Raw genomic sequence first — 27835 nt, forward strand, 5'->3', positions numbered from 1 at the left:
AAAATGCTATTTTTCAGGTGTAAAAGTCAAATAACAGCTCCCTAACCAAACACATAAAATTCTTCATTTTGAAGTGAAAAGGCAAATAGGACATCTATATATAATATAAAACAGTAACGATGGAACTGAGGTGTCACTTCCTCCTTTTTTAGTGATAAAAAATTTAATATATGAATTTTAATTTTATTATGTATATTTATCTATAAAAAGATTATTTTATCCCATATATCTAAGAGTACTACAGAATTTAAATTAATCCCTAAAATCTCTCTAATTCTCTACACATCTATATATAATATAAAACAGTAACGATAAGATTATTGTATCCGTACTATATCTAAGAGTTCTACAGAATTTAAATTAATCCCTAAAATCTCTCTAATTCTCTACACATCTATATATAATATAAAACAGTAACGATGGAACTGAGGTGTCACTTCCTCCTTTTTTAGTGATAAAAAATTTAATATATGAATTTTAATTTTATTATGTATATTTATCTATAAAAAGATTATTTTATCCCATATATCTAAGAGTACTACAGAATTTAAATTAATCCCTAAAATCTCTCTAATTCTCTACACATCTATATATAATATAAAACAGTAACGATGGAACTGAGGTGTCACTTCCTCCTTTTTTAGTGATAAAAAATTTAATATATGAATTTTAATTTTATTATGTATATTTATCTATAAAAAGATTATTTTATCCCATATATCTAAGAGTACTACAGAATTTAAATTAATCCATAAAATCTCTCTAATTCTCTACACATCTATATATAATATAAAACAGTAACGATGGAACTGAGGTGTCACTTCCTCCTTTTTTAGTGATAAAAAATTTAATATATGAATTTTAATTTTATTATGTATATTTATCTATAAAAAGATTATTTTATCCCATATATCTAAGAGTACTACAGAATTTAAATTAATCCCTAAAATCTCTCTAATTCTCTACACATCTATATCTATATATAATATAAAACAGTAACGATGGAACTGAGGTGTCACTTCCTCCTTTTTTAGTGATAAAAAATTTAATATATTAATTTTAATTTTATTATATATATTTATCTATAAAAAGATTATTTTATCCGTACTATATCTAAGAGTTCTACAGAATTTAAATTAATCCCTAAAATCTCTCTAATTCTCTACACATCTATATATAATATAAAACAGTAACGATGGAACTGATGTGTCACTTCCTCATTTTTTAGTGATAAAAAATTTAATATATTAATTTTAATTTTATTATGTATATTTATCTATAAAAAGTTTATTTTATCCCATATATCTAAGAGTACTATAGAATTTAAATTAAACCCTAAAATCTCTCTAATTCTCTACATATCTATATATAATATAACTGGGGTGTCACTTCCTCCTTTTTTACTGATAAAAAATATAATATAATATATCATATATTAGTTTTTATTTTATTATTATATTTATCTATAAAAATATTATTTAAAGTAAATGTGAAAATCAAATAATAATATTTAATTTATATAACACATTTATGTCATTAATTGTAATTATTAGATTATATTTTTATTAATATTTATATATTAAGATGAATCCGTGCATCGCACGGGCCAAAAACTAGTGAACATAAAAAGCAGTAACCAAACACCTATTTTTTCATCTAACCAGATTATATAAGCATTTTTATATAAAAAAAAATCAATACCTTCCAGCACTATGAACTTATCATTTTTTTATTATTTATACTCATATAGTTTAGTGGCCAATATTTCAACCCTCTAAACTCAACCATTGTAACACATTTACCTTCTTTTTGCATACATGATAGTCAGGGCCGTCTTAAATATTTTTGGAGCCTTGTGCTAAATGAAAAAAAATTGGTCCATATTCATTAAAAAAAATTAATATTTTCATATAATAACAATGTTTCAACAAAATGAAACACCAAAATATTGATTTTTAGCATTATAAATATAATTACATAATTAAATTAGATATTGTATAATGACAATAAATAAAATTTGGGCCCCTTAATACTCTTAGTGTTAGGGATTAAAGCCAGTTAATCAACTGTAGCGCAGCGGAATTGCGGTTTAAAATTTATTTCTAATCCCTTATAGCTTGATCTTTGTCCGTTAACCATTGATTGAATAAAACCTTTTGATCCGTTTAAGGATATAAACATACCCGGACTGCCTCTTCTAGAGACGGCTGAAGAATCCACAAGGTAGTAAGATCTCCGTAGTCAGGTGCACGAACAGCTATTGAGCCAGAACCGGTGCTAGCCGAAGAAAGACGAAGAACTGGAGAGAATTCGTAATTAGCCAAGAAATCCTTCACAATTTAAAGTTGATGGCCGCCAATTTCATTGTTGCTTTTGCAAAGAAAATAGGTTGGCCGAATATGCTAATGTGTTAATTAGATAGTTTTAGGTTTTAGGCTTTTATTATATATAGTGTAGTTATTTCTAAACCTAATTGGTTTAGGGTTAATTGGTTAATTATAAAACTAATCTAATCCTAACATAATCACTTAAATAAATACCAATAGTATTTATTCTATGCAATTAGTTATAATTAGATTAAATTTAATTACCCCAATTAAATAAAGGGTTAATTACAAAAAACTACCATGTGGTTTCGCCGATTTGCGATGTGGTACCTGTGGTTTTTTTTGTTACAAACACCTCCCTGTGGTTGTCGCCGTTATACAAATCAAGGAAACGGCAAAAAATCTGTTAAAAATCTGACGTGGAACAGGGGCAATTTAGGAAATTCGATTTTTTTATTTTTTTCCCTCTCCTCCTCTCTCCTTCATCGTTGATTCTCTTCTTCGACGATTTTCTTCTTCTTCACCTTCACCTAGAATCTTTTCTTCTTCTTCTTTCTCCTCCTCCTCCTCCTCCTCCTCCTCCTCCTCCTCCTCATCTTTTTTCTTCTTCTTCCTCTCTTCTCTTCTTCTTCCTATTTTTCTTCTTTTTTTTTCTAATTTTTTTTTTAATTCTGGAATTTCCAGATTTCTGGAAATTCCAGATTTTCGGAATTTCCAGATTCTGGAATTTAAATAGTTTATGGTCTAAATGTGACCAAATAATAAATTAGTAGCAAAATATTAAAATTTTAAATAAATCAGAGTCTAAATAACATTTTACACCAAATTACAAATTATAATTCATAAGTGAATTTCGTCTTTGTAATTTATAAAAAATAAAAAATTTAAAAATCACTACAATGGCAAAATAATAGTTTATACATTGTTTCGAAATAAAAAAAAGTTCAACAAAAATTAATACAGGTGTTGTCAAAAGAAAGAAATAAAAAATAAGAGAAAAAGTGAACAAAAAAATGCTAATCCAGGGAATCAAACCTCTCACCCTTACAAACACCTCCACTATATCTTTACCATTCAGTCTAGCACTATTTTTTGTTATAAATCTAAGTCTATATACTTTTTAACCACATAAATTTTAATAATTATCAATTTGAAACAAATTCCGATAAGAGGCCCCCGTAAATTGGAGGCCCTAGGCGGCCGCCTATGTGACCTGCCCCTAGAGCCGGCCCTGCCGCCGGAGAATTGAGAAAAAAAAATTTAGTAATAACGTCTGATAATATTTTGGAGAAAATTATATTGACTCTATGTAGTATTATTTTAATGTTTAAAAGTAGATGAGATGGTTAAGGATGCTTACTTCTATTTGAGAGGTTCTATATTCAACTCCCCATGTTTAATTTTCTATTAGTTAAATGCTAGTTTCTAAAAAATGATAACATTTTTACAGTTTTTATGCATTGGAGGCTAAAAAATTTTGCCTAGCCCTAACGGGCTGGACTTTGAAAATTTGTCGTCACCCGCACGGTTAAAATTAGCCCCCCAAATTATTGTGTTAAAAATTATTGAATTTTACGTGATATAATATTTTTAACGTTATAAAAATTTATTATTAAATATTTAAGCCCCAGCTTAGTTTGGGTTCTGGTTCCGCCACTGAACATGTGGCAATTACCCCTCGGAGATGTCATATTGTGAAAATGTTAAAAAATCACTTCATTTTTTATAACCATAAATTTTTTTTTCTCAATGTAACACACCAAACCATCTGAATATCTTTCAACAGAAGTTGTTGCAACGGTAAAATCAAAATCAACTAAAAAATTTAAGCATCTTGTTCCTAAATCAACTACATTTGAACCATCTTCTTTGCAAGACTTCAATATCTGTCAAACTGTAGAATGTTGCATTTAATCTCATTTCATAAATGAAGAGTTTGAGTTTTCCCTTTAAACTGAGTTAGATTCTGCATATCTTTCGATAACAATATCATCATGATGTACTTCTTGATCAAGATCGTTTCAATGGCTGCTTAGGTTCAGCACGCACCTCAACGATCTTTGTTCATATATATAGAAAAACACGTAAAAAATACCATACTTCATCAAAGGACAAAAGAAATTACATTTAAACAAATACAAACACAAAAAAAATGAATTATGAACGGTTTAATACTCACTTTCGAATTATCCTTATCGAAAATTGCATCTGCAAGAACCTTAGAATTTTTCCAATAATCTTGAAAACATTCAAATCAAAATTAACAAATGATCCCAAAAATTTGTAGAAGTAACCGAACCCAAAAAAAACAAAGACCGGTATTTTTTTTCAATAGACAATTGCAAAGAAAAAAGAAATATATGATGATTTCGTATGCATCAACCGACAAAGATACAATCCTAAAAGAAAAACATGAAAACCCTAGACAAAAAGAGACAAAGGAAAAATGGAAACTTACAAACGCAATTTTCGTTGAGAATGATTCTAAAAATGAGTATTGATCTTCAAGACTAATCAGTTTTCTCTTTGCTATGCCTCAAGTATTCTTATTTTTCTCCATAAAAACAAACAAATCGTGCAATCTAGAGTATATATATATAGGAATTCTAAACTGTAAAAGTTTGAAAATTTTGCTTAGAACGGAGAAAAATGAACTGTTAATGTAATGAATAAAAGTATATAATGTATTGACGAAATTTAAGAAATTTTAAAATTTAAAATAAATACTTACTATGCTAATTTGGCTTTGTAAAGGCCCTAGACTAAAACTGTTACTAATACTCAGCCAAATATGCATCGGGTCTAAAATCGGATCAAGTTATAATTGTTCACATTGACTCTGTAGTAATAAGATCGGTTAAGCCTTATTTGGCCACTCCAGGAGCAACCGTTCATGGCTATTATGGGGAAATCCTTTACGAAGGAGATACATTAGTTACATTTATATATGAAAAATCGAGATCTGGCGATACAATACAAGGTCTTCCAAAAGTGGAATAAGTTTTAGAAGTGCGTTCAATATCGAGAAACTTATAAAAAAGAGTTGAGGGGGTAATGTGCTTGTAACGAGCTTGTTTGTATTGAGGTAAAATAAGCCTGTACAAATAATCTTGTCGGCTTGATTTGATTAAACTATTTGTATTTTCCAATATAAGTGTTCTTTTCATAACAGTTCACATATGAGCTCGTTACAAATTACAGCTAGTGTACCCACATTACATAATGTCCTGAGAAAGCAAGCTTCTGCATAATCTTAGTAGGTTTTTCTTACTGATTTTAGGGTCTATATTATAATTTAGTAATTTCATAAATAAAATTAAGAAAACTATTCCTCTCCCCCTCTAGAAATCATTAAGCCATATAGAACCAATAAATGCATGCCTGCGACAGCCACGTCATGTTTATTTACTGTGCAAAATTAGCTAGAAAACAGGCAAAATTACTTTATTCAAACAATATAGAAATTGAGTTATTTTATTGACACAATAAAGTTTAAAAATCTTCATTAAACTTTCTTCGGATTTAAGTGATTGATTGATACTTTTAATCCGATCAGTTCATCCTGTGTATGTTTCCACTTACTTTTAACAGTCCTATGAATCAACAATATTCAAGTATACAGACGGAAAAATGATTATGGTGGTAATGCATGTTGTAGGTATGCTCTTTGCAAAATTAAATTATCCAGCAACATCAAGCGGCAGTTTTTCTCTTTTGTCCTGAATTTCAGAAAAACTAGTGTCGTTTTAATGAAGGGCGAGCAAGGCACGCGTAGTCTTTCCTCATTCGCGATGTCGCCGTAAGTTTGTAAGTAGTTTGAAGGCTGGGTTTTCCAAGACCAATAATATCCTGCCTCACACTGTTCCATATAATACTACTGGTTAGCTCCAAATATATTTATAGCTTATGCAACCGCAACAAGTTTTATGTCAGTTTTGTACGCTATACTAACCGTGGCCATTCACCGGTTTCTTGTGCATGCCACTTGACAGCATGAGACAGGCGATCTATATAGTATAACATCAACCCAAACCAGAAATGTGATTCTTTTTCCTGAAAAATTACAAAAATAAAAATAAAAATTATGCACTTAATTCCACTAATACATCTATTGTTTACCTACCCTATACCACTGAAGTGAGGAGATGACTAGAGAGACGAATAAGAATAACAAAAAGACAGTATGATAAATAATTCTATTCTACTAACCCTACGACCATTGGATTTCGAAAAAAATGGTGCAGTTAAGATATAGGAATAAAACTAGGAACAACCAAATCCCAAATCTAGTTTCTTACCAATCCATTGTCAATAGATATTTGGTACTGCACAATTTGTCTGTCAATGTCCCCTAAGAGCAACCTCCTTTGGTGCCGAGCAATTCTCCCTCTTCCTTGTGCTCTAGTATCCTGATTGATGCAAGAAAAATGAGATGGTATATAAACACAATAAAAAACATTAAAGACCTTCCATCAGAAAAAGTTTTAAAAAATGGTACTGTCTGTAACAGAGAAATATTGACAGTGCTGAAATCTAATAGGAATCTTGGTTATAGAAATAAGGTCCACAAAATCCAATTCTAGAAGAGTATTGCCCTTTAAATGTCTCAATTATTTAAAGAAAAAGGTAACTTGAATCAGGAAAGAAATGAAAGCAACACAATAAAAGAGCTCTCAAGTAAATTACAAACACATACATTTTCAAAAACCTAAGATTTGATTTTGTGTTTACCAACTGTGTCCTAGAAAAGATAATTACTCCTTTTCTTCAGTATCTTGGACTCATGTTCAAGCTGAAGAAAAAGAAAGTAGTCTTTTCAATAAAAGAGAAAGCAACTTAAATCTTGCATCAAGAGCTGCTAATAAACCCCAATCTAGGTGCTTTTCATTTTTCTTCAGAAAAGTTCTCATATACACATGAAATTTATCTCTATTCACTGTTCTAAACTGGAAGTATTTTAAGCCTGTTCATATGATATAGATTATCAAAGTAAAAACACTTGAATCGCTCCCAAAAAAACAAGTAGTGTGGACTGTCCTTTTTATTTCATTCTATTCCGCACAAAAGAATACTCATAGATATCATCTCTTTGCCAGAAAGAATCAGATATCTACTTTAGTCCGTCTCTAGGAGCCATTATGTAATTCAACAAACCTTCATAACATGAATTAGTAAAATAGAAATTTCTCAATCACATCAGTTAAGATATTGCCTATAACAAGAACTTGTTATATCTTGATAATAAGCATTTTGTTATCTTTTATTCAATAATATCTATTAAAGGTTGGCAAGGACATGCAGATTTAACCTTTGGTCCCCCTTAAATACAATACTTTAATTACATTGGATATAAATGCTGTTACTACAATTATCTCCAGAAATTAGTTGAAACTACATAACATTCAAATATTTCAAGGTAGAAACGGAGAAAATTTTCGATTAAGCATAGAAAAAAAAAAGGATCCAAGAGGGTTAGAAACAAAAATTAGGCATCCTTGCATATGGACTTAAACATGTCAACCATTGAGCCATTCTTCGGAAAGTATTAGAAAGGAACAATAAATAAATAAATAAATAAATAAAGCATATAAAATAGACCACACAAACTCATCAAAGAAAATGCCAGTGGACTCTCTTAATGTTAATATAATCAAACCAAATAATTTTAAATTCACATAATTTCCACCATCTTGATGTTATTACTTTCCTAAAATAATATTGTCTAAGTTGGTAGGATAGGCGTGAACCTTGTTTGCCTGGCTGTGAAAGAGCAAAATGTTTATGTCAAAACAATAGCATTTTTGGCAAGTTAATCCAATTGATCGGTTCGAGGTTTAGTTAGACACCTTTTAGGTAGCTCTCCTCTCAATTAAAGTTTGCTGCATACACTAGAACTAGTTAAGTCACAAACTCACAAGCAATGATGAATCCTTGTCACACAACTAAACCATGAATAAGCATATTGTAACCTTTTTGTTGATAAAGTGAGCATGACAATTAAAATCAAGCAACATAACCAGAAATTTATATTATGAACATCCAAAATCATACAAGTAACTTAATAATAACTAAAGTTAGAGAAGAATGAACTGAGTTACAGGTGGACGGAACCAAATAGAAAGTAAATATATGCAATACAAATGCAGGATACAACAACATCCAGTGTCCTTCACCAAAGCAACACATATTTTGATTCCAGAACTAGCAGAGAAACAATAAACAGAAATTTAGAATTTTGTACCCTTTTAAACCATGCACGAGTGACCATAAACAGAATAACTGAGAGGAAAAAGGCCGGCAAGGCAGCAAGCACAGCAAAGTTGATTTGATTTGCCCTCACAATCTGATCCAGCTCAAGCATTGCCCTGTTCAAGTAAGGAAATGAGACAAACTAAAATATAAGTTAAGATTTTATTATCCAGGGTTCCAATCCTAAAACTCACGTCTTAATATCCAATTTTAGTTTCTGGACCTGAAATGATGAGAAATCCTGTCAAAATGAGTAAAATCACTAGCACCAACCAATCACAAATTAACTAGCTTTTGCACTGTGGTACCTGGATGAGCAACGCACGACCAAGCTCTCCACTTACAAGATTTTGAATGGGATGCACAAGTTCCTTCTCATACCTAGATTTAGAAAACCAACAAATTGTATTCATTCAAGACCAAAAAAAAAAAGAGAGAAAGAAAACAGGTTGGGGGCTGATTTCTAGATTTACTAAGAGAAGTACCACATGAGTGGACTTTGCACCCTTCCATAAAGAGTGCTTTTTTTGTTGGTAATTTTCTGCGTACAACTAACTTGCCAGGAATATTTTTAATAATACCGAACACCCCATACATACACAAACAGAGTAAAAAGGAGAGAAAACAGGTTGGGGCTGTAATCCAGGTATATCTTTAATAACACCGAATACTATATACACACTCACAAACTCACATTGGGGCTGTAATCTAGATATACTGAGAGTAGTAGCACATGAGCGAGTGAACCTTTCACCCAGACATACCTGTTTTTTTGCTAGTACTTTTCTATGTACAACTGCCTGCTAAATACCTTTAATGATATATATATATATATATATATGACTCTAGTACACTGACATGCCTATGAAGTACAGGATTCAAGTCATTTTATTGTTCGTAGTAGTATGTAATTGGTGAGAAAGGTAAAGAAAAGGCATGAAAAATACAGAGACTGAAACTATTAGTAACTTTGACCATTCTTCACGTTCCAATGCTTGTGCCATCTTACAGCCTCCTCATTAAACACAATAAAAGTAAAACCAGATGCTTAAAAACAAAAAGGACTTACCTGGCCATAACCATTTCAAGCATTTCATGGTCTGATGCATTCTCTGGGAACTTTTGACCTTTTGTCTGCTCACTAAATTCCAATAGCATTCTGTAGCCAAGAAAATAAATAGGCAAATATGGAAAATGAGCTCATCAAGGAGTTGAGATGAAATATTTGCTAAAAGATTGCAAATTTGAAAAATAAATAATATTAATCGAACATAAAAGTTCTGCTTTTACAACTATTTGCTATTTCTCCTAATGCATATGCTAGTTGCGGAAAAAAAAAATCCGATTGTCAATTAAGCATTTATTGCTTACAACATGGTCCTGAGTTGCAACAACCTTTCACATACTCAAACTATAGCAAGACAAAAGGAATGGTTGAATGCCCTACAATTTCATTAATTAACGAGCCAAGTGATAAAGGAGGCCTTACTATTGCTTAACATTATATAGATGTAATCCTCATACAAGCAGAGAAACACAAGAAATTCGCAAAGCTCTATAGCATAATGAGGTTATGTATTAGTTCAGAACAAAGATGAATAATTTCACCCGATCATAGTGACCATATTCTGCACTCTTCACAGTATCCTATTAGCACAACGCCATGTTATATTTTCCAAACAAAAATCAATATTTTTATTTCTATCATGGTGAAAACTTATGCGCACTTCGCCATTCCATCACCTCCAGTATCATAATTAAGTATAGCCAATAATAAGTTTTAGTGACATGATTTTGGCTAACGATAAAGCAAACGTACATGATTTTGAGAGTGAAATAAAATGTAATTATTTTCATTATAAAATGTCAACCCAATGTTATATGAAAAATTGGATAGCAAATTTTGACCTGTGCAATGAATTGGCAGTCGATTGAACTTCTTCTATCTCCATTTTACCTTCATGTCTCTTCCTGAATGTATCGAAAAGTTCATCTCTAATAGACAGAAGCTGATCATTTAATCAAGTAAAAATCATTAACTTGCTTCATTTTACAAAGACACTCTAACAGAGTAAATAGAAACATAACCGAGAACAGAAGAGAGTTTTCAGTATTTATACAGACAACATTCACAGCTCAACTAGCTCCTCCTATATTATATTCATTATTCACACCAGTAAATCAGATCTAGAAATGCACTCATTATTCCCATTTTCAACTAGCTCCTATATTATATTCATTATTCACCCTATTTTTTTGTATTAAAACCAAAATCAACCACCATATCATGACAACATTCAAACGTGTTCCCTATCCTTCCCAATGGACTTCAACGGAATGCCTTCTAAACTCATTTGCAACCAGAAAAAGGCATGAGAAAAAGAAAAAGAAAAAGAAAATCTTCAAGATTAGCCTCCCTCCCTCATTTAGGCAAGAAAGCTCTCTCCTAAAGTCAGGGTCTAATTTACCCTATTTTAATTTCAACACTAAAAGCACATTTGACTATCACCAAAAAAGGATCCCAAAACAATTCAATCTATTAATTGATTTTAAGTAATAATTTATTTTCCAAATGGGTAAATGCATTCACAAATTTCAAAATGATAAAAGCACATGCAGTTCCTAAAATGCAAGCTCTTGCAAAGATTAACAAGAAATAAGAGTTCATAGGAACCTTAACTCGGAGAGACTAGAAAGTTAGAATGTACCGGTTGCTCCACATGTTCACTAAAGAAGCTAAAAGTTGAGTCTTTTGCTTTATGAATCCAATTGTCGATATCAGAACTTCCCATCACACTACTATGCCTGAGGAGCCACATAGAACAAACAGAAAGACCAACTGCACCACATGTGTAGCGAATCCAATACCGAGTTATTTTCTTTGGCTTTTGGTGTTTAGCAACCTAAGAAAAGATTGCAACATAACTTATATATCTCAAAACTTAATTTTATAATGGTAAGATTCTGACGGAGTAAATCAGCTTTAGAAAAGTTTTTTGTAAATCAATTATAGAAGTCCTAATGCAAGTCGAATTAAAAAATAAAAATAATAAAAAAAACAGTCCACATATTGGCATATCTTACTACTAGAGACAAGTAGGAATCCAATTTCTGAAGATTTTTATTAACCAGGTTGACAGCATCTGCAATTTCACAATCAGCCCAGTTAGTGTCTTTTTGGTTAGGTTCTGGAAGTTTCTCAAAAAGTAGAGGCATTGAATAGCTTCCATCAACAGAAGAATCAGTCTGCAAAGAAAAAGTACATAGAATGACAAACAATAATGTGAAAGCACGGCAATAACAAGAACCATTTAGGACTTGACACACTAGTTGGAGAGTTCAGATTATTTTACACACACACACACATATATATATATATATATATATTATTGAATAAAAGGAAAACTACAAAGATTTCATATATTTGAAGTCACCTGGCGATCTGCATGTATATGGCCAATTGACGCTTCCAAATCTAAAAACAAGCCATTAATAGCAGCCAACAAAGAGGGTAATGACCTTTCTGGATTCTTCACTAACTCTTCTCCACATTTCTCTACTTCCATGTAAACCTGTCAGAAAAATCAGGAAACAAATTAGCAATTTATTCCACCTGTATTGAGAAGTTGTGGTGTTTATTTATTGTCCATTAACAGCTATAATAAATTATAATGCTGGATAGATTTAATCTGCTTATAAAAAGTTAGTGCAAGTTGATAAATACATACAGGCTATACAGCTCTCTATATAATAAAATCATCAGAAACCCATAATTTCACAAGTTAAGAATCTAGAACAGAATGAACTGCTTAATAGTTGGTCAACAGAAATACTAATGTATGTAAAGCAATAGAACACACATGAAATGAAACAGTGGAAAAAGGGGCAAACCTCGGCCAAAAATGTAGCAAGAGAACGTCTTAAATGAGTAAGAACATCCACCCTCTCAGATATAAAAGAAGATGCATATTGGCAAATATGCTGCACTGAAGGAGCCTTAGATAGGCATTCATGTAACAACTGAGCTGTTCCATCAATGAAAGCCAGTGGCCCTCTCTCAAAGAATATGAAGTAAAGTTTTCGAGAACCAGAACCCTACATATAAGAGAAAACCGAAACCCAGAGATAAATTTTACACAAAGATGGCCAACAAGATAACCGACTAAACTAGACTTTGTTTGCTCACCTTTGCTCTAGATTCCCAAAAGTGCAAATTCGTTTCAACATTATGCAAATTTAGTAGAATGCTGTCCATCATGTCCTCCAAAACATCATAAATCCCAGATAAGTTTTTCACCACCCTGCATTTACAGGAAAAAAATACCCAAACAATCAGCTTAGTTTAAAGCAGCTATTTTCAATAAAAACAAGAGCGACGCATGAGGGGAAGTCGTACAAGGGAGATTTGGGGGAGTAAGAGGGTAAAGGTAGAGGAAGGCAAGCACTGCGTCGTCTGCGAGATGTGGCGCGGGCTGTTTGGCGGCTGAGCTTTGAGATTCTCCCTAGAAAAGTGGAATCGGAGTGTGGAAGTAAAGAGGCCAACCGATTCCATAGATAATTGGAATAGAAAGAGACTAGCGCTTTTACACCTTTGGGGTCCTGTTGAGCAGAATGATCCTCCACCATTTCCATGTATGCTATTTGGGTTTTCTGTTTGATTTTACAGTTGAGTTGAGTTTGACATTGCATTCAAAACATTTAAATGAATCCTTGGTCTAAATACCAAAATGCCCTCTTGTTTTCCAATTATCATTTATGAGAATGCTCTCTTTTCTTTTTTATAAACCCTAGCTAAGTTGCTTGTTTTTTTTCTTAATACCTCCTCAACTTTGTGACTTTTTATTACTTGGAGCTCTATATTTAGCCGCTAATCTTTCAACTTTCTAAACTCGATATCACTATCATCACGGGAGTAGGAGAAGGGTGTACAATGACCTCTCCCACACAGGACCTAAATTTAAAGGAGTCTTTTTGCTATTCACCACCCCCTTTCTACTTATTACCACTTCCTATTTGACATTTTCGCCCTTTTCATTTTTCATTCAAAATCTTAATATTCTCCATATCTCGAGGCTAGTTTTGGATTTGCGAAAAATGGACTTAAAAACTTCGGAAAGGAACGGTTTCGAAGACGAGGTAAGCAATGGATCCTAAAACTATTGAAATTTAACGAATTGAAATTGAAACGAAATTTTTTTCCCGTTGAATTTAGTCTAAACGGATGGCTCATACTGTCCGACCTATGAGCAGGCAGTATGAACTAGCGACAGAAAGGAGGGAAATAAATATTTTCTACTATCATTTTACGATACAATTTGTATTTATACTGTTTATTTTATTTTTGTAAATATATTAAATAGCATTTAACTTTTTTATACACTCCGAGGTTTCGATCATGGCTTCACCACTATATATATATATATAGTAAGGTGATTTCAGATACAAGAAAATCAAATGAGAATGCAAATTGTTTAACAATTACACCTTTTAGTAACTGAAACTATGATAAAATGATGGAAGAATGGCTCAACTCCACTCCTTGAATGAGCAAATGACCGACTAGCGACAGGAATGAGGGAAATAATCACGCAGGCAAAAACGACATCGTTTATACACTGTGTTTTATGGTAGTGTATACAAAATAATAAGACCATGTCGTGTTTGGTTTTGTAATATTCTCTTTCTTTCTTACCCACCCTTCTTCTTCTTCTTCTTCATCTTCTCCAAGACGAGCTTTTCAAGTTTCTATCTTTCTTCAACTTTGGCTGCTTCTAAGATGATGATGGATGCTACAGTATTCAAACTCTCATCGTTTACGTTCCTAAACCCTAATACTTCAGCCGCCACCAATCGGACTCGGACCCCTGCTATTATCCGATGCGGATTACCTAGATGTTCTTCTTCCTCTTCTTCTTCTGCTATCCCCGCATTAGCTACTACTGGAAGAGAAGGCGACCAGGCTCTTGGTTCTATTTCCCTCGGCCATATCACTCGCCCCGATTTCCCCATCCTCCATCAGGTGTATATAATATACTCTATCTTCTTACTGAAATCCAATTACTCTGTATTATTGATACTTGTTCAAGTTATGTTGGTGAAACTTATGGATGGGCATAGTATCAGTGTGTAACATTTGACTTTTCTTTTGCAGGAGGTAAATGGCAAAAAGCTCGTCTACTTAGACAATGCTGCTACCTCTCAGAAGCCTAATTCAGTATTAAAGGCTTTACAGAACTATTACCAATGTTACAATTCGAATGTTCACAGAGGCATTCACTACTTAAGGTGGAACTTCTTATATTCTGTTGGTGTAACATAACATTTGTTGTTTACTGAGCACAACTCAAATTATTTTGCATCTCAGAATACCTGTGTCGTGCTCTGCATTTGCTATTTTTTTAGTAGCAGAAAGCTCATTGAAATGTTCCTTTACTTTACAGTGCAAAAGCAACTGATGAGTATGAGTTAGCCAGAAAAAAGGTAGCGTCTTTTATAAATGCATCCGAGTCTAGAGAGATTGTTTTTACCAAGAATGCTACTGAAGCTATTAATCTGGTAGCCTACTCCTGGGGCGTTGCAAATCTAAAACCAGGAGATGAGGTGCGTTTACTTTTGGCTTTATGAACCTGCCCCTTAATATGTTTTGACTTAATTATTTTGTTTTTCTCTGAAATTAGATTTAACTGCAGTCACTATTTGGTTGATAATGTTGTCTTCTGTCAAATTCTGATTACTAGGTCCAGTTGAGTTTCAAGTGTTAATGTAATTGGAAGTTAGAGCTGCCATACTATATCATTTGTATATGTCCGGAAAGTGTCGCAGGTTTTATAAGGCTGCAAGTTGAAGCCTGTCAAGTGAAGGTTTAGCTTAAAGTGTAAAATACTTTGGGCTTACTTGTGATAAATTTTCATTTGTCAGTTGCATCATTTGGAATTTCAGCTCTGGTGGTTTATAGCTTGTTCTTGGACTCTTCTTTTTCTCCCTTCTAATGTGGGAGGTGGAGAAAAATAGAACAATTAGTATCTTCTCAGATTTGTTTTTCTAGTGTGTCAAATTTGAAGTAAAAATCTTCACTTCATCCTGTTCTTTTCTACTCTTGTCAGGAATTTCAACTCTTCCTTTAATCTGTCTTAATAATTAGCCAGATGATAGCAGAGATTTGACAATTAATTCATTATTTTTTACGACTCTGATATTCGGATGTCATACTTTTTACTTATAAGAAAATGGAGGTTCACAGTATGCACTGACCATAAGTTTTTTCACCTGGGGGCTCTACTTACATAAAAAAAACCATGCACTCTCCCTAAAACTGAATCCATGCAAAGCAACACTAATCTCTTTCCATTTTTCTATCAACGTTCTGTTTGAACTGTGTTATCTTTCTCATGTAGAAACAGCAAATTAGATCTATCTATATCTGCTACACAGTCCATTTAAGAGAATCTGAAGGTGATCAGATAGAGGGGAGTGCCTCTCTAATAAAGAGATACCACAAGGAATGCATTTTTAGTTTGCCCTTTTCCTAGCTATGCAAATATGAAACCTTGCCAATTTTAAAGCCCAAATAAACAACCAAATTGGGCAGATAAAAAAAATAGAAATATAAAGTACATCCATGAGCCATTTGATGACAATTTCGCTGTGGATAAAATCTCAATGTTGATACCTTGATCATTTCATCATTGTAATTGCTTTTCCTCAGTTGGAGTTATTCTATTTTGGATCGCCCCAGAAATTTAGAGTAGTGGAAATTCTCCCAATTTTTGGGTCCACCACAAATCTGAAAGTCTTAACTTTCTTGCAGGTTATACTTACGATTGCTGAACATCACAGTTCTATTGTTCCTTGGCAAATTGTAGCTCAAAGAACTGGTGCACATCTAAAATTTGTAGATTTGACTGAAAATGAAGTTCCGGATATGCAGCAGTTGAAGGAAATGCTCTCAAGGAAGACAAAACTTGTAGTGGTTCATCACATATCAAACGTTCTTGGTACGAATGTCTGCTTAAGCATTATTCACTTAGTAACATTTCACCTAGGGAAACTAGTATGCTTTTAGTGGAGCAGAATGCCCTTTTTTATTTATCAAATTTAGCTATTATGTTTACATACTGTCTGAATTCTCTTATATTGTTCTCCATCTTCACTCATGCAACTCCATGGCAATTTATTTCGCAGGCTAGAAGCAACTTAGAAATAAATTAGAATGCTAAGATCAAAAGATTCATGCCCCAGTCTTTGTTAGTCACATATGCCCCGAGGAATCAATTTCTTACATGCTCTGGGAGAATTTTTCTAAGTAGTATATAAGGCTTTTCTGCTGTTTCTATCATTTTCTCATTTCCATGATGCACTGCTATCTAAATAACAGGGATAGAAGGGATCCGAACTTATTACTTGGCAATCTTATTACTTTCTATTTTTAATTACGAGGGCATCCATCCTGTATAATTATCACTTTTACCTGCTAGCTTTGAAGTAATAGAAAGACCAAAACCAAAATACATATTGTCAGATATTTAATATGATTTGGGCCTTAACTATCAGCTTAAACTTTTGGTTCAATTGGTTCCATGATATGATATCTTAGCCTCTTTGATAAAGTGATCCAGGTTTCAATTCGTGGCAACCCATTTGTTGATTTAATTTCAACATTTGGCAAGATGAGTCCGTGTTGTTCACGTTTCAAGTACAATGGGCATTTGTGTGCAGGGTGTCTGTTTGATGTGTCAAATTCTGTTAATGAGGCCTTTAATTGCGCCATTCGATAAACGTTGGGACTGAAATTCTACTGTTTTGTACATGGAGCCTAAATTAGCTCTTCCCCAAAATTCTTAAGGTTGTTTTGATACCTTATCCCTCAAAAAAATTTAGAGCTATGCTAGAAACACAAACTGAATGATGAATATAATAAATTGAAATGTTTTATCTTCGGTTTTTTGCAACTCTTCTTAAAATTATTTCCCCTCTAAAATCACATGGAAATGTATAGAAGGTTAAGATTTTTGGGCTCCATCAAGTTTTATGCTTGTCAGAGATTAATATAAAGACCTTAACTATTAACTTAATCTTTTAGTTCAATTGATTCCATGATATGGTATCAGATCCTCTTAGACCAAGTGGTTGATGGTTTGAATCCTGGAGACCTCATCTGTTGATTAAATGGGTATTCGCATGAGGGAGTGTGTCAGAGATTAATATAAAAACTATTATTGGACCTTAACTATCGGCTAAAGCTTTTAGTTCAATTGATTCCATGACAATGTTTCATCATCGGGGATTCAAGGACATGATTTCAGCTTTGAGAGAATTCCTATTAGAAGTATTTTTGCAATTGACCTATGCTCTAATCAAATCCAAAAATCCTACTATATGGTAAACTAGATTTATTTGTTGTTAGGTTTTAATGCATTTGAATTCTTCAGCAATTGCATGGTTGTTCAATAATCTAAAGAAACTGATTCTAAGATGAATTTGTGATATGCCTTTATGGTTCCATTTTCCTGGTATAATTTGCTTTCTTTGTTATCGGTTTATGGAAGTAATAGCACATAACATGGCCTATGTGCTTTTTCTGCAGCTTCTCCCCTTCCTATTGAAGAAATCATCCATTGGGCTCATGCTAGTGGAGCTAAAGTGCTCATAGATGCCTGTCAAAGTGTTCCACATATCGTGGTTGATGTCCAGCACCTTAATACTGATTTTCTTGTTGCTTCGTCTCACAAGGTTAGGCTATTGACTTGTATACTGTAAGAAAAACTTTAGGCATGCATATGAAGTTAAGAAAGTAATCATGCTCCAGATGTGTGGGCCTACAGGCATAGGCTTCTTATATGGAAAAAGTGAACTCCTGTCTACAATGCCTCCATTTTTGGGTAAGTCCATCTTTTTTGGTAGTTAGAGTTGGATTTTTCTTCCCAGCTGTTTAATATTTCATTTCAAGAGTTTGTATCTCTACCTATAAAAAGATGGTGTAAGAATATGCATTGATATAACTTATGCTTGTATAATTTTCATAGGTGGTGGGGAAATGATATCTGATGTATTTTTAGATCATTCTACATATGCAGATCCTCCATCAAGGTTTGTGAACCTTTTACTTTTTGATATATTGTATCTTGTAACTGAGGAAGCAATAGAGAGACAGATAGATTTTTTATGTTTTTTGTTGGGTATTTGCTACTAACAGAGTTAGATTGCATAGTAGAAGAGAAGTAGGAGAAGGAGAAATAGAGAAAGATAGAGAGGATAAGAGAGAGGAGGAAATTTGTGTTAGATTTTCATAATACCAACATTCCAAATGCATGACCTCAAATAGCAAAAGTTGTTGATGAGGTGACAGTCATTACAAGGCAACAACTATAAAGGTGTAACTGTCTAACAAACTCCAAAAAGCAACAATAACTAATAACAAACTTAAAGGTAAAATAACCTAAACAATCCCTTTGTTACTCCCTACATTTTATATGTTAGAGTACCCCTCTTAGCACATTCTTGTCCACAAGGATGGATGATTTTTGGAAACTGAGATGTGATCCTCCCAAGTAGCATCAACGGCAGACATGCCAGACCATTGGATGAGCAGTTGAGGGGTGGCCACATCATAATGATGGCATTGCGAGTAGTAAGGACTGATGTAGTAGGATGAGATTTATTTTTGAGGAGTGAGACATGAAAAGCAGGGTGAATTCTGCACCTGGAGGACAGTTGGAGTTTGTAGGCAACTTTTCCCACCTTTTCTAGTATTTGAAAAGAACCATAGCATTGAGTTGAGAGTTTGATGGAGCTGCATAGGGCTACATTAGTCTGTATGTAGGGCTGAAACTTAAGAAAAACCAATCTCCCACTAGGAACTAGCGGGCTGTTCTTTTCTTATCAGCGATTTGCTTCATTCTGTTCTGAGCTGAAGATAGACATTCTTTGAGAAAGGAGCTCATTTGTTGGCGAGCTTGCAAGAGATCTTCAATAGATGCCACATCAGTTGTAATAACTAGTAAAACGAGCAGCTGGGGAACTACCCTATACAATGCCTGAAAAGGACTCATCTTGATGGCAATGTAGCAACTGGAATTGACCAGTGTTCCTCTAGACTTATCCAATGAACCCACTTTTTAGGAGTGAGGAAGCACATTTCCCTTGATAGTTTTTCAATCACTGATTCAACCTTTTAAGCTGGCCGTCAGTTTGTGGGAGATAGATAAGCATAGCTTTAAAGCAACTAAGTGCCCAAGAGCTTCGTTAGCTCTTTCCAAAAAATCCCACTAAAGATGCAATCCTTGTCAGACACGATAGAACATGGCATGCCATGTAGCTTGAAGATGTTATCCATAAAGGCCTTAGCTACTGTCATAGCAGTAAAGGGGCGAGAGAGGAATGAAGTATCCCCTTTAGTAAAATGATCCACCACCACTAGAATTGAATCATACCCTGCTGACATAGGGAGCTTTTCAAATTTCAATGAAATCCATAGCAATGTCCTACCAAGCTCATGTAGGAATTGGTAAGGGTTGAAGGCTATGATACTCGGACTCGGCAAAAATGTCGCCATACCAGTGTCGACCCGACATGGATCCGGGTACGAAATACGGGTAAGATACGACAATGTTTAGGGTAGAGAGAAAGTGGAGACAGGGGAAAAGAAGAAAAAAAAGGTGATATTTGGTACCAAATTTGCTCCACATCTTCTAATTCATGGGGTTTGGACCGAAGAATAACTCTTCACCTTCAACTTTCAGATCTAGGGTTCGACTAGTGAAACCAGATCTATAAACTGAAGGTGAAAGCGAGACGAGTTTATTGCTTGAATTTGCGGTCGCTGTCGATGGATCCGGCTTGGAAGAAATTTAAGGTGAATGGTAGGACTCTGATAGAGTTGAAAGCTAGAGAAGAAAGATTGGCTAGTTAGTGACACTTGGTGGGATCAACTTGATTATCTTCTTGAGTTTACGTTACCAATGATTAATTTTTTGAGGGCCGCCGATGTGGACTCTCCGGTGTTGCTCTTAGTGTATTATATGTGGGACACCATGATTGAAGAGGTGAAAAAAATTATTTTTGAGCATGAAGGTTTAGATTTACTTACTAGTCAGTTTTTTTGATGCAATTGAGAAGATTATTGAATCTAGAATAAAAACAACACCCCATCCATTGTATGATACTCTTTGATGCCTCACTACTATACTGAAAAATGGCTTCAAAGAGGGGCTAACAACATCCGAAGAGTTGCTCCAAATGAGGATGAAGAAATATCCACAAATCGAAATAAATGTCTTCAACGATTTTTTCTCAATCCAGATGATGCTCGAAAAGTTTTTCAAGAATATGGTACGTTTTGTGGCATTTCAAGACAATTTGATGAGCCTCGTATCATAGTTGCAAGGGAATACGCAGACTCTTTTTCTTGGTGGGCTAACTATGGCTCCACTACACCATTGTTGCAAAGCTTAGCTTTGAAGCTTCTCTCCTAACCTGCTTCTTCTTTTTGTTGTGAGAGAAACTGGAGCATATTTGGCCCCATAAAAAGAAACAAGTTAGACATCTAAAAACGGCAACAATGAACTATAGTCAGAAAGTTAAAATTTAATTATACATAATTATAAGTTTATAACCTCTAAAAAAATGTAAACCAAATTCTCCAACTTACAATTTACAAGTAGGGTGCACAAAAAAATCCGGAAAACCGAAAAAGCGAAAAACCAAATTGAAACCGATGGACTAGTGTACAGTTTTTAATTTAAACAATAGTGGTTAATGGTTACGGTTATGGTTTTTGTATTCCAAAAACCGCGGTTAACCGAACCTGATCACATGTCATTTAAATATTAAAAAATATAAAAATACATTTATTTATATTTATATTTATATATTATCCAACTATACTAATTAGTAATTAGATACATCTTAGTAATTAGATACATCTTTAGTTACACTTATCTAATTAAGTAGTCATCTAAATATATATTGATTATCTTTTTCAAAGTTAGATATAGACAATGCCCTATATATCTTTTGTTTTGTATGTAAAACAAATTATAAAATCTTATTACAAATGAGAAGAATTTTGCTTTTCTTCCCACTCTTGGCTCTAGGAACACAAAAGATTTAGTGACTAAATAGAAACGATATTTAGTTTGTGCTAAAATTTGTTGATACGAATTAAAATATAAGTTGAATATCCAATATTACCCTGATAAATAAAAATAAATACGTTTTATCTATGCAATCCATCCACATTGTTTTTTCATTTCTTTGTTTTGAATCCTATTTTTACTTAGTTCATCTTTTTTAGTTTCTGCTGCTCCCTTCTTAAGGGCTATGATGCACGGAAACGGGAAACGAAACGGAAACGGATACCGGGAAACGTTATTTCTAAGAAAAATTAGCTAGAAAACGGTAATGGAAACGGAAACGGATACGAAACGCGGAAACGTTGATGAAAAAGAGTTTCCGTGCAACATAGCTTAAGGGCTCCCGATCTTGCTTAGGAGCCTCTACCCGGCTTTAGGCCTTATTCACCCTTTTAGTTTTACCGATTAAAAACCTTTTGAACTACTTCTCTTTTAGCCTTTACTAGCTTTTAGCTGAAGAGCGGAGGGAAGGGATTATAGGATAGTTAAATTCGAAGGGAAAGAAAGAAGTCATAGTTAGGCGAGGTTACCAGATGCTAACTAAACTTAAGACTAAGCAGGAGATGCAAAGTCAGCACGACCTTCTTCTGTTGAAGTAGCATATCCCAGATTGAAGGAATAGGAAATTGGGTACTCGACAGAAGGTCGGGGTCGGGAAGACTTTCCACCTCAACCGAAAGAGAATAAGAAGAGAGAGAAGAGAAAGTTAAGAATTTATCCACATGTACAAAAGACTGCTACTCATGTATCTCTAGGAAGTGGTATTACGTGGTTCAACAAAGCCTGAAGAGATGCTTGAAGCGGCCCTTGAAAGAAAGAAAGAAGATTGCTGCCATTGAAGAAGAAAGATATCTTTCTCTTGCCCTTACCTTGTTGTTGACATGGATCTGGATATGGATCTATATATAGTAGAAAAATGGCTCGCATCAATTACTATAGTGTAACGGAAGGCTTCCTCGCACATCAAAGCTTTCATATGAAAGAGAACCGGCATACGCCCTCCCCGGGTTGGTTGCTCTTAGAAAAAGAAAGATCTTTCCACCGATGTTAAGCATTCTTTCCATTGGACTATGTTCCTTGCCATTTACCGGATAGACTGGACCAGACTTATGAATGGGATCGGCCCTTGACCCTACTTCCTAATTTTTTCCATGCCAATCCTGACTCATATCTGGGCGATGCGGAATACCAGAATTGAGATGTGAGATCTTTCTTGTGTCAAATCCCAGTCTGGTTGGTGTGCTGCCGTACTGATGGAGGTCTTATTTTAGTGTTTATTTGATAGGAGTTGAGCGGTAATCACAGGTTCAAGGGCTTTGCTCCCATAGAGATAGGTAAGTTGTTCTCCTCTCCTTTCAATCTTCTTCGTTCCAATCCTAATCTCCCTCTTCGCCGTTAATCTCTTCAACTCGCTATTGGCCTGCCGTCACACTCACAATAAAAAATAGAATTTATTTTTTATTTTTTATTTATTAATGGTTAGAAACCGAAATAAAAGGTTAACCGATCGAAATAATGTTAACTGAATTTAGTGGACTAGTGTATGGTTAGTGTTTTTAAAAAACCAATCAAATGGTCAACCGACCGAATTAACTTTAATGGGCTGGTTAACCGACCATGTGCGTCCCTAATTATAAGTTTATAACTTCTAAAAAAATGTAAACCAAATTCTCCAACCTTCGAGATGCCAACTTGTTTCTTTTTATGGTTTGAATGGAGCCAAATATGCTCCAGGTTCTCTCACAACATTAAGAAGCAGTTTGGGAAAGAACCTTGAAAGCTAGGCTTTGCAACAATGGTGTTGTGGAGCCATAGTTAGCCCACCAAGAAAAATGGTCTTCATATTCCCTTGCAGCTATGATATGAGGCTCACCAAATTTCCTTGAACTGCTAGAAAACGTGTCATATTCTTGAAAGACTTTTCGAGCATTGTTTGGATTGAGAAAGAATCTTTGAAGACATTTGTTTCGATTTGTGGATACTTCTTCATCCTCATATTGAGCAACTCTTCGGATGTTGCTAGCCCTTCCGTGAAGCCATTTCCCAATACAGTAGTGAGGCACCAAAGAGTGTGCCATACAAAGGAGGGGGTGTTGTTTTTATTCCATCTAGATTCAATAACCTCTATTGCATCAAAAAAAGAAGACTGACTAGTGAGAAAATCTAAACCTTCATGCTTAAAAATGTTTTTTTTGCACCTTTTCAATCATGGTGTCCCACATGTCATACACTAAGTGCAACACCGAAGAATCCACATCGGCGGCCCTAAAAAATTTCATCATTGGTGGCGTAAACTCAAGAAGATAATCAAGTTGATCCCACCAAGTGTCACTAACTAGCCAATCTTTCACTTTTCTAGCTTTCAGCTCTACCGGAGTCCTACCATTCACCTTAAATTTCTTTCAATCGGGATCCATCAACGGCGACCGCAGTAAACTCGGTGTGCAAAAACTCCATCATCTCGGTCAATAATATCAACGCTTTCGATTTAAAGATCTGGTACTCGAACCGTAGATCTGAAAGGTGAAATCATGATTCTTCAGTGCAAATCCGATGAATTAGAAGGTGTGGAACGAATTTGATAACAAATCTCACCTTTTTTCCCCTATGTTTCCACTTTCTCTCTACCCGTATGTCATACCCGGGTCGTGTCGACGCCTGTATGGCGTCATTTTTGCCGAGTATCATAGACCATATCCTTTGATAAAAATGCCTATAGTGCCTAGAAGTTAGGCTCTTGAGGGAGGTGGGAGTAGGCCAATCAATCATGGCTGAGATCTTGGCAGGATCAGTGGTCACGCCACCTTTAGAGATGATATGGCCTAAATAGGAGACCTAGTTCTCACCCCAAAATCACATTTGGAGGCCTTGGCGTAAAACTGATGTTGAATTAACAGTTGAAACACCAACTGTAAGTGGTGAATATGCACTTCCGTAGAAGGACTTTAGATAAGGATATCTTCGAAATACCAATACAAACCTTAGTAAATAGGGCTGATACACTGTGTTCATTAGGGACTGAAAAGTAGGAGGGGCATTCGTTAGTCCAATAGGCATAACTAAGAACTCATAGTGACCTGAATCTTGTTTTGTGGACATCCCTTTCCTTCATTCTGATATGAGGTTACCCAGATCGCAAACCGATTTTAGAAAATATGGTTGCCCTTTGGAGCTCTTAAATTACTGTCATTGGAAATTTGTCTTAAATGGTGATCTTCTTATTAAGCTCCCTGTAATCCACATAGAATCTCTGGGCTCCATCCTTTTCTTTGACAAGTAAGATTGGAGAAGTATAGGGAAGTATAGGGCCTATTTGTAGGTTGGCTAACCCAACTAGCTAGCGTTTCAGCTGCCAGTTTCTCAATCTCATTCTTCTGGTGATGAGAGTACCTGTAAGGTCTCGTGTTGATAGGGTCAGTAGCTAGTTTTAAGCGAATTGCATGATCATGGGCTTGTTTGGGAGGTAAGGTCTGAGGAGATTGGAAAAGGTGGTGGTATTGATCAAGGGCGGGCTGTATAGCTGGAGGTATCTTTTGGGGTGGTGCGTCTGTTAGGGGATCATGGGGAAGCTCAGAAACTGACATAAGAAAAGTAGAAGAGAAGTAGATATCTCTGTTATGCAATCCAGCTGTAGACAAGGTCTGCCCATTGAAAATTAGATACCACAAACTTGTGTGAATTGTAGGTTGTTCTGTAGATGCGCTCTTATGGTCCAGCTGTTAGCATTTATTTTATTTTCACCCATAAAAATTTTAAATTTTGTTAACACCACTAATTACTTGTAAGCTATATGATTTCGAATAATAAAATGAATGATGCAATCAAGGTATCCCCTTTGGACATTTGTTTACATGAAAGGTTTGATATGCATATGTTCCCCATGGGTTTTGGAAGTAGTAATTTGTGGACTAAAAGAGCACAGTACAAAGGTTTATGCTTGTGTTATGGCTTAGGATCAAGTACGCCATTGGATAACTATGTTCACTTTGTAATCTCAATAATCAATGTTCTATTGTCACCCACTTGTCAAATACTTTCTGTGCGCTGTCAAGGATTCAAATATATGGTTTTCAGTACTCTTCCTCTGGAACATAAAAAGTCAATAGGATTACTTAATATTTTTCTTAGAATTGAATTACTTGGTATCATGTTTGTTCAGTAACTGCTCTTGGTTGCCGAACGAAATGATGTGTTTGTTTGTCCACCTCCTTAAAACAGTTTTGCTTACACTTGCATTCTTGTAATATCTAACAATTGCTACTTCTTAATTTCAGCTTCAGATCGTTCTTGAATATCTAGACTCAAAAATATGCACCTTATCTTCACTGGGAGATCTAATGTTTTGAACAGTGTGATACTATTTATAAAGCCTTCAAAGATGCACATATTGCTAGCTAGATCGCTTCATTCTAAGGAAAATTCTCAAACTGACATAAGTAATTTATGTAAAATAAATCATCTATAATTTTTGGTGTAATGAATTGCTTGAACCCCTGCCATTTGATGAATTAGTCTAGCTAGTTGTTATGTGTTGTTTTAAAGATGAATGCTTCTATACTGTAATTTCTTCCCTCTTGTGGATTAGATTTGAAGCAGGAACTCCTGCAATTGGAGAAGCAATTGGCTTAGGAGCAGCAATCGATTATTTATTAGGAATTGGCATGCAAAAAATTCACGATTATGAGGTGAGTCCAATTTTTCTCTAGTTTGATCTGTAAATTTCTAGGTACAAATTTTTCCGAAAATGGGATTATTAGTCCTCACATTCTAATATTGCGTCCCATTCTTTAACGAGTCAGTATGGCATGACATTTGCAGAAGAAATGTTGAGTGTCAGTCATTTATGAGTTGGCTGTGTTGCTATAGTGTTTCGTTTAGTTCCAGAAGTCGGATTGGGTTGCCATTTTGCTTTCACAATTTGAGACATTAGCTACCTATGCTAATATTCTTATCAAAGTCCTTGTCCTTTTATTGTTTGATTTACAGATGGAGTTGGCAAACTATTTATATGAAAGCCTCTGTTCTGTCCCAGGCGTTCGTATCTATGGCCCAAAACCTTCAGACGTTCAACGTGCAGCTCTCTGCTCTTTCAATGTTGAGAATATTCACCCTACAGATATAGCAACTTTTCTAGACCAACAGGTACAGGATTCTCCTAATGCTGGTTTCCGTTCTTTATTCTCACTTGACGTATTTGGAATCATGAAGTTCATTTTAAGTTATTGAACAAATTACAACATTGGTAAATGTCAGCATGGAGTTGCAATCAGATCAGGACACCACTGTGCCCAACCTCTTCATCGGCATTTAGGGGTAAATGCAAGTGCACGTGCCAGCCTCCATTTCTACAACACTAAAGAGGATGTGGATGATTTCATTCATGCTCTCAGTGACACTATCAGCTTCTTCAATTCTTTCAAGTAGAACAATTATTATTATACTTTTTGTTTTGGTCCATTTGGCGATATAGGTCTTAGATCCAGCTTGATCTCCTTTGATGAGTGTTGTACCATAACATTATTGTATGTAAACCAGTATAAAGATGTTCATAGTCTTGGATTAATAAAGTGATTGAAGGTAATTCTGGAGAATCCCCAGTTATTGAATAGATTATGGATGGTTTCTGTAATATCCTCAACTTTTTAGAATTTCAATTTATAAAGGAGAGGGTTCTAGTAATTTCATTGATGAGATGCATGACAATTAGGGTTTATTAGGGTTTTGATGGTTACTTTCCTCAAAAGACCCATAAACATGTGTTTCAAATTTTGTGTATATCAGAAAGTTGTAACTTGTAACTTGTTCCCTGTATAAAAGGATATGGGACATGTATAAGATCAAAACCATTAACCATGATGGGTATAGGATGGTGTGGGAATATCTCCGGGGTACCCGTTACCCGTCATAAAACTTTTATGTATTAAAAAATATTATTGTTTTTATAAATATAAAATGTAGGATTCAAACTCCAACCTTTTGTTCTTCAACCATTAAGCTACTTTATTACTATTGATTAAGGTTCAATTTGTTTAATTTCTAGATGGATGATTTATTACATTTATAATTTGTTAAATTTGTAATATTTTTTGTTTTTATGTATTGATTCGTAATGGGTAATGGTACTTGTGG

General features: G+C 34.4%; 2 protein-coding genes across 3 annotated transcripts; one reads left to right on the top strand and one right to left on the bottom strand.

Annotated features, from left to right (window-relative positions):
- Positions 1-5745: 5745 nt before the first annotated feature.
- On the bottom strand, positions 5746-13247 carry LOC136233389 (protein DGS1, mitochondrial). 2 transcript variants are annotated; one of them, XM_066023029.1, is made up of 14 exons: positions 12973-13247; positions 12763-12877; positions 12468-12671; positions 12011-12148; positions 11661-11822; positions 11285-11479; positions 10485-10585; positions 9646-9735; positions 8885-8957; positions 8771-8799; positions 8569-8692; positions 6626-6736; positions 6280-6380; positions 5746-6186 (listed from the first exon to the last, which is right to left on the bottom strand). In XM_066023029.1, exons 1-14 carry the CDS (start codon positions 13206-13208, stop codon positions 6063-6065), a joined length of 1803 nt encoding a protein of 600 aa, XP_065879101.1. In that variant the 5' UTR covers positions 13209-13247; the 3' UTR covers positions 5746-6062. The 2 variants fall into 2 exon arrangements, with proteins under 2 accessions (XP_065879101.1, XP_065879100.1); XM_066023028.1 differs by having other exon boundaries at positions 8771-8817.
- An 883-nt stretch (positions 13248-14130) lies between these two features.
- On the top strand, positions 14131-27385 carry LOC136232258 (cysteine desulfurase 1, chloroplastic). Its single transcript, XM_066021317.1, has 10 exons — positions 14131-14595; positions 14728-14861; positions 15017-15176; positions 16384-16570; positions 18160-18305; positions 18382-18454; positions 18599-18662; positions 26292-26391; positions 26693-26848; positions 26960-27385. Exons 1-10 carry the CDS (start codon positions 14353-14355, stop codon positions 27128-27130), a joined length of 1434 nt encoding a protein of 477 aa, XP_065877389.1. The 5' UTR covers positions 14131-14352; the 3' UTR covers positions 27131-27385.
- Positions 27386-27835: the final 450 nt, after the last annotated feature.

Source organism: Euphorbia lathyris, chromosome 6 (assembly GCF_963576675.1).
Source record: "Euphorbia lathyris chromosome 6, ddEupLath1.1, whole genome shotgun sequence".
In the NCBI taxonomy this organism is placed as follows: domain Eukaryota; kingdom Viridiplantae; phylum Streptophyta; class Magnoliopsida; order Malpighiales; family Euphorbiaceae; genus Euphorbia; species Euphorbia lathyris.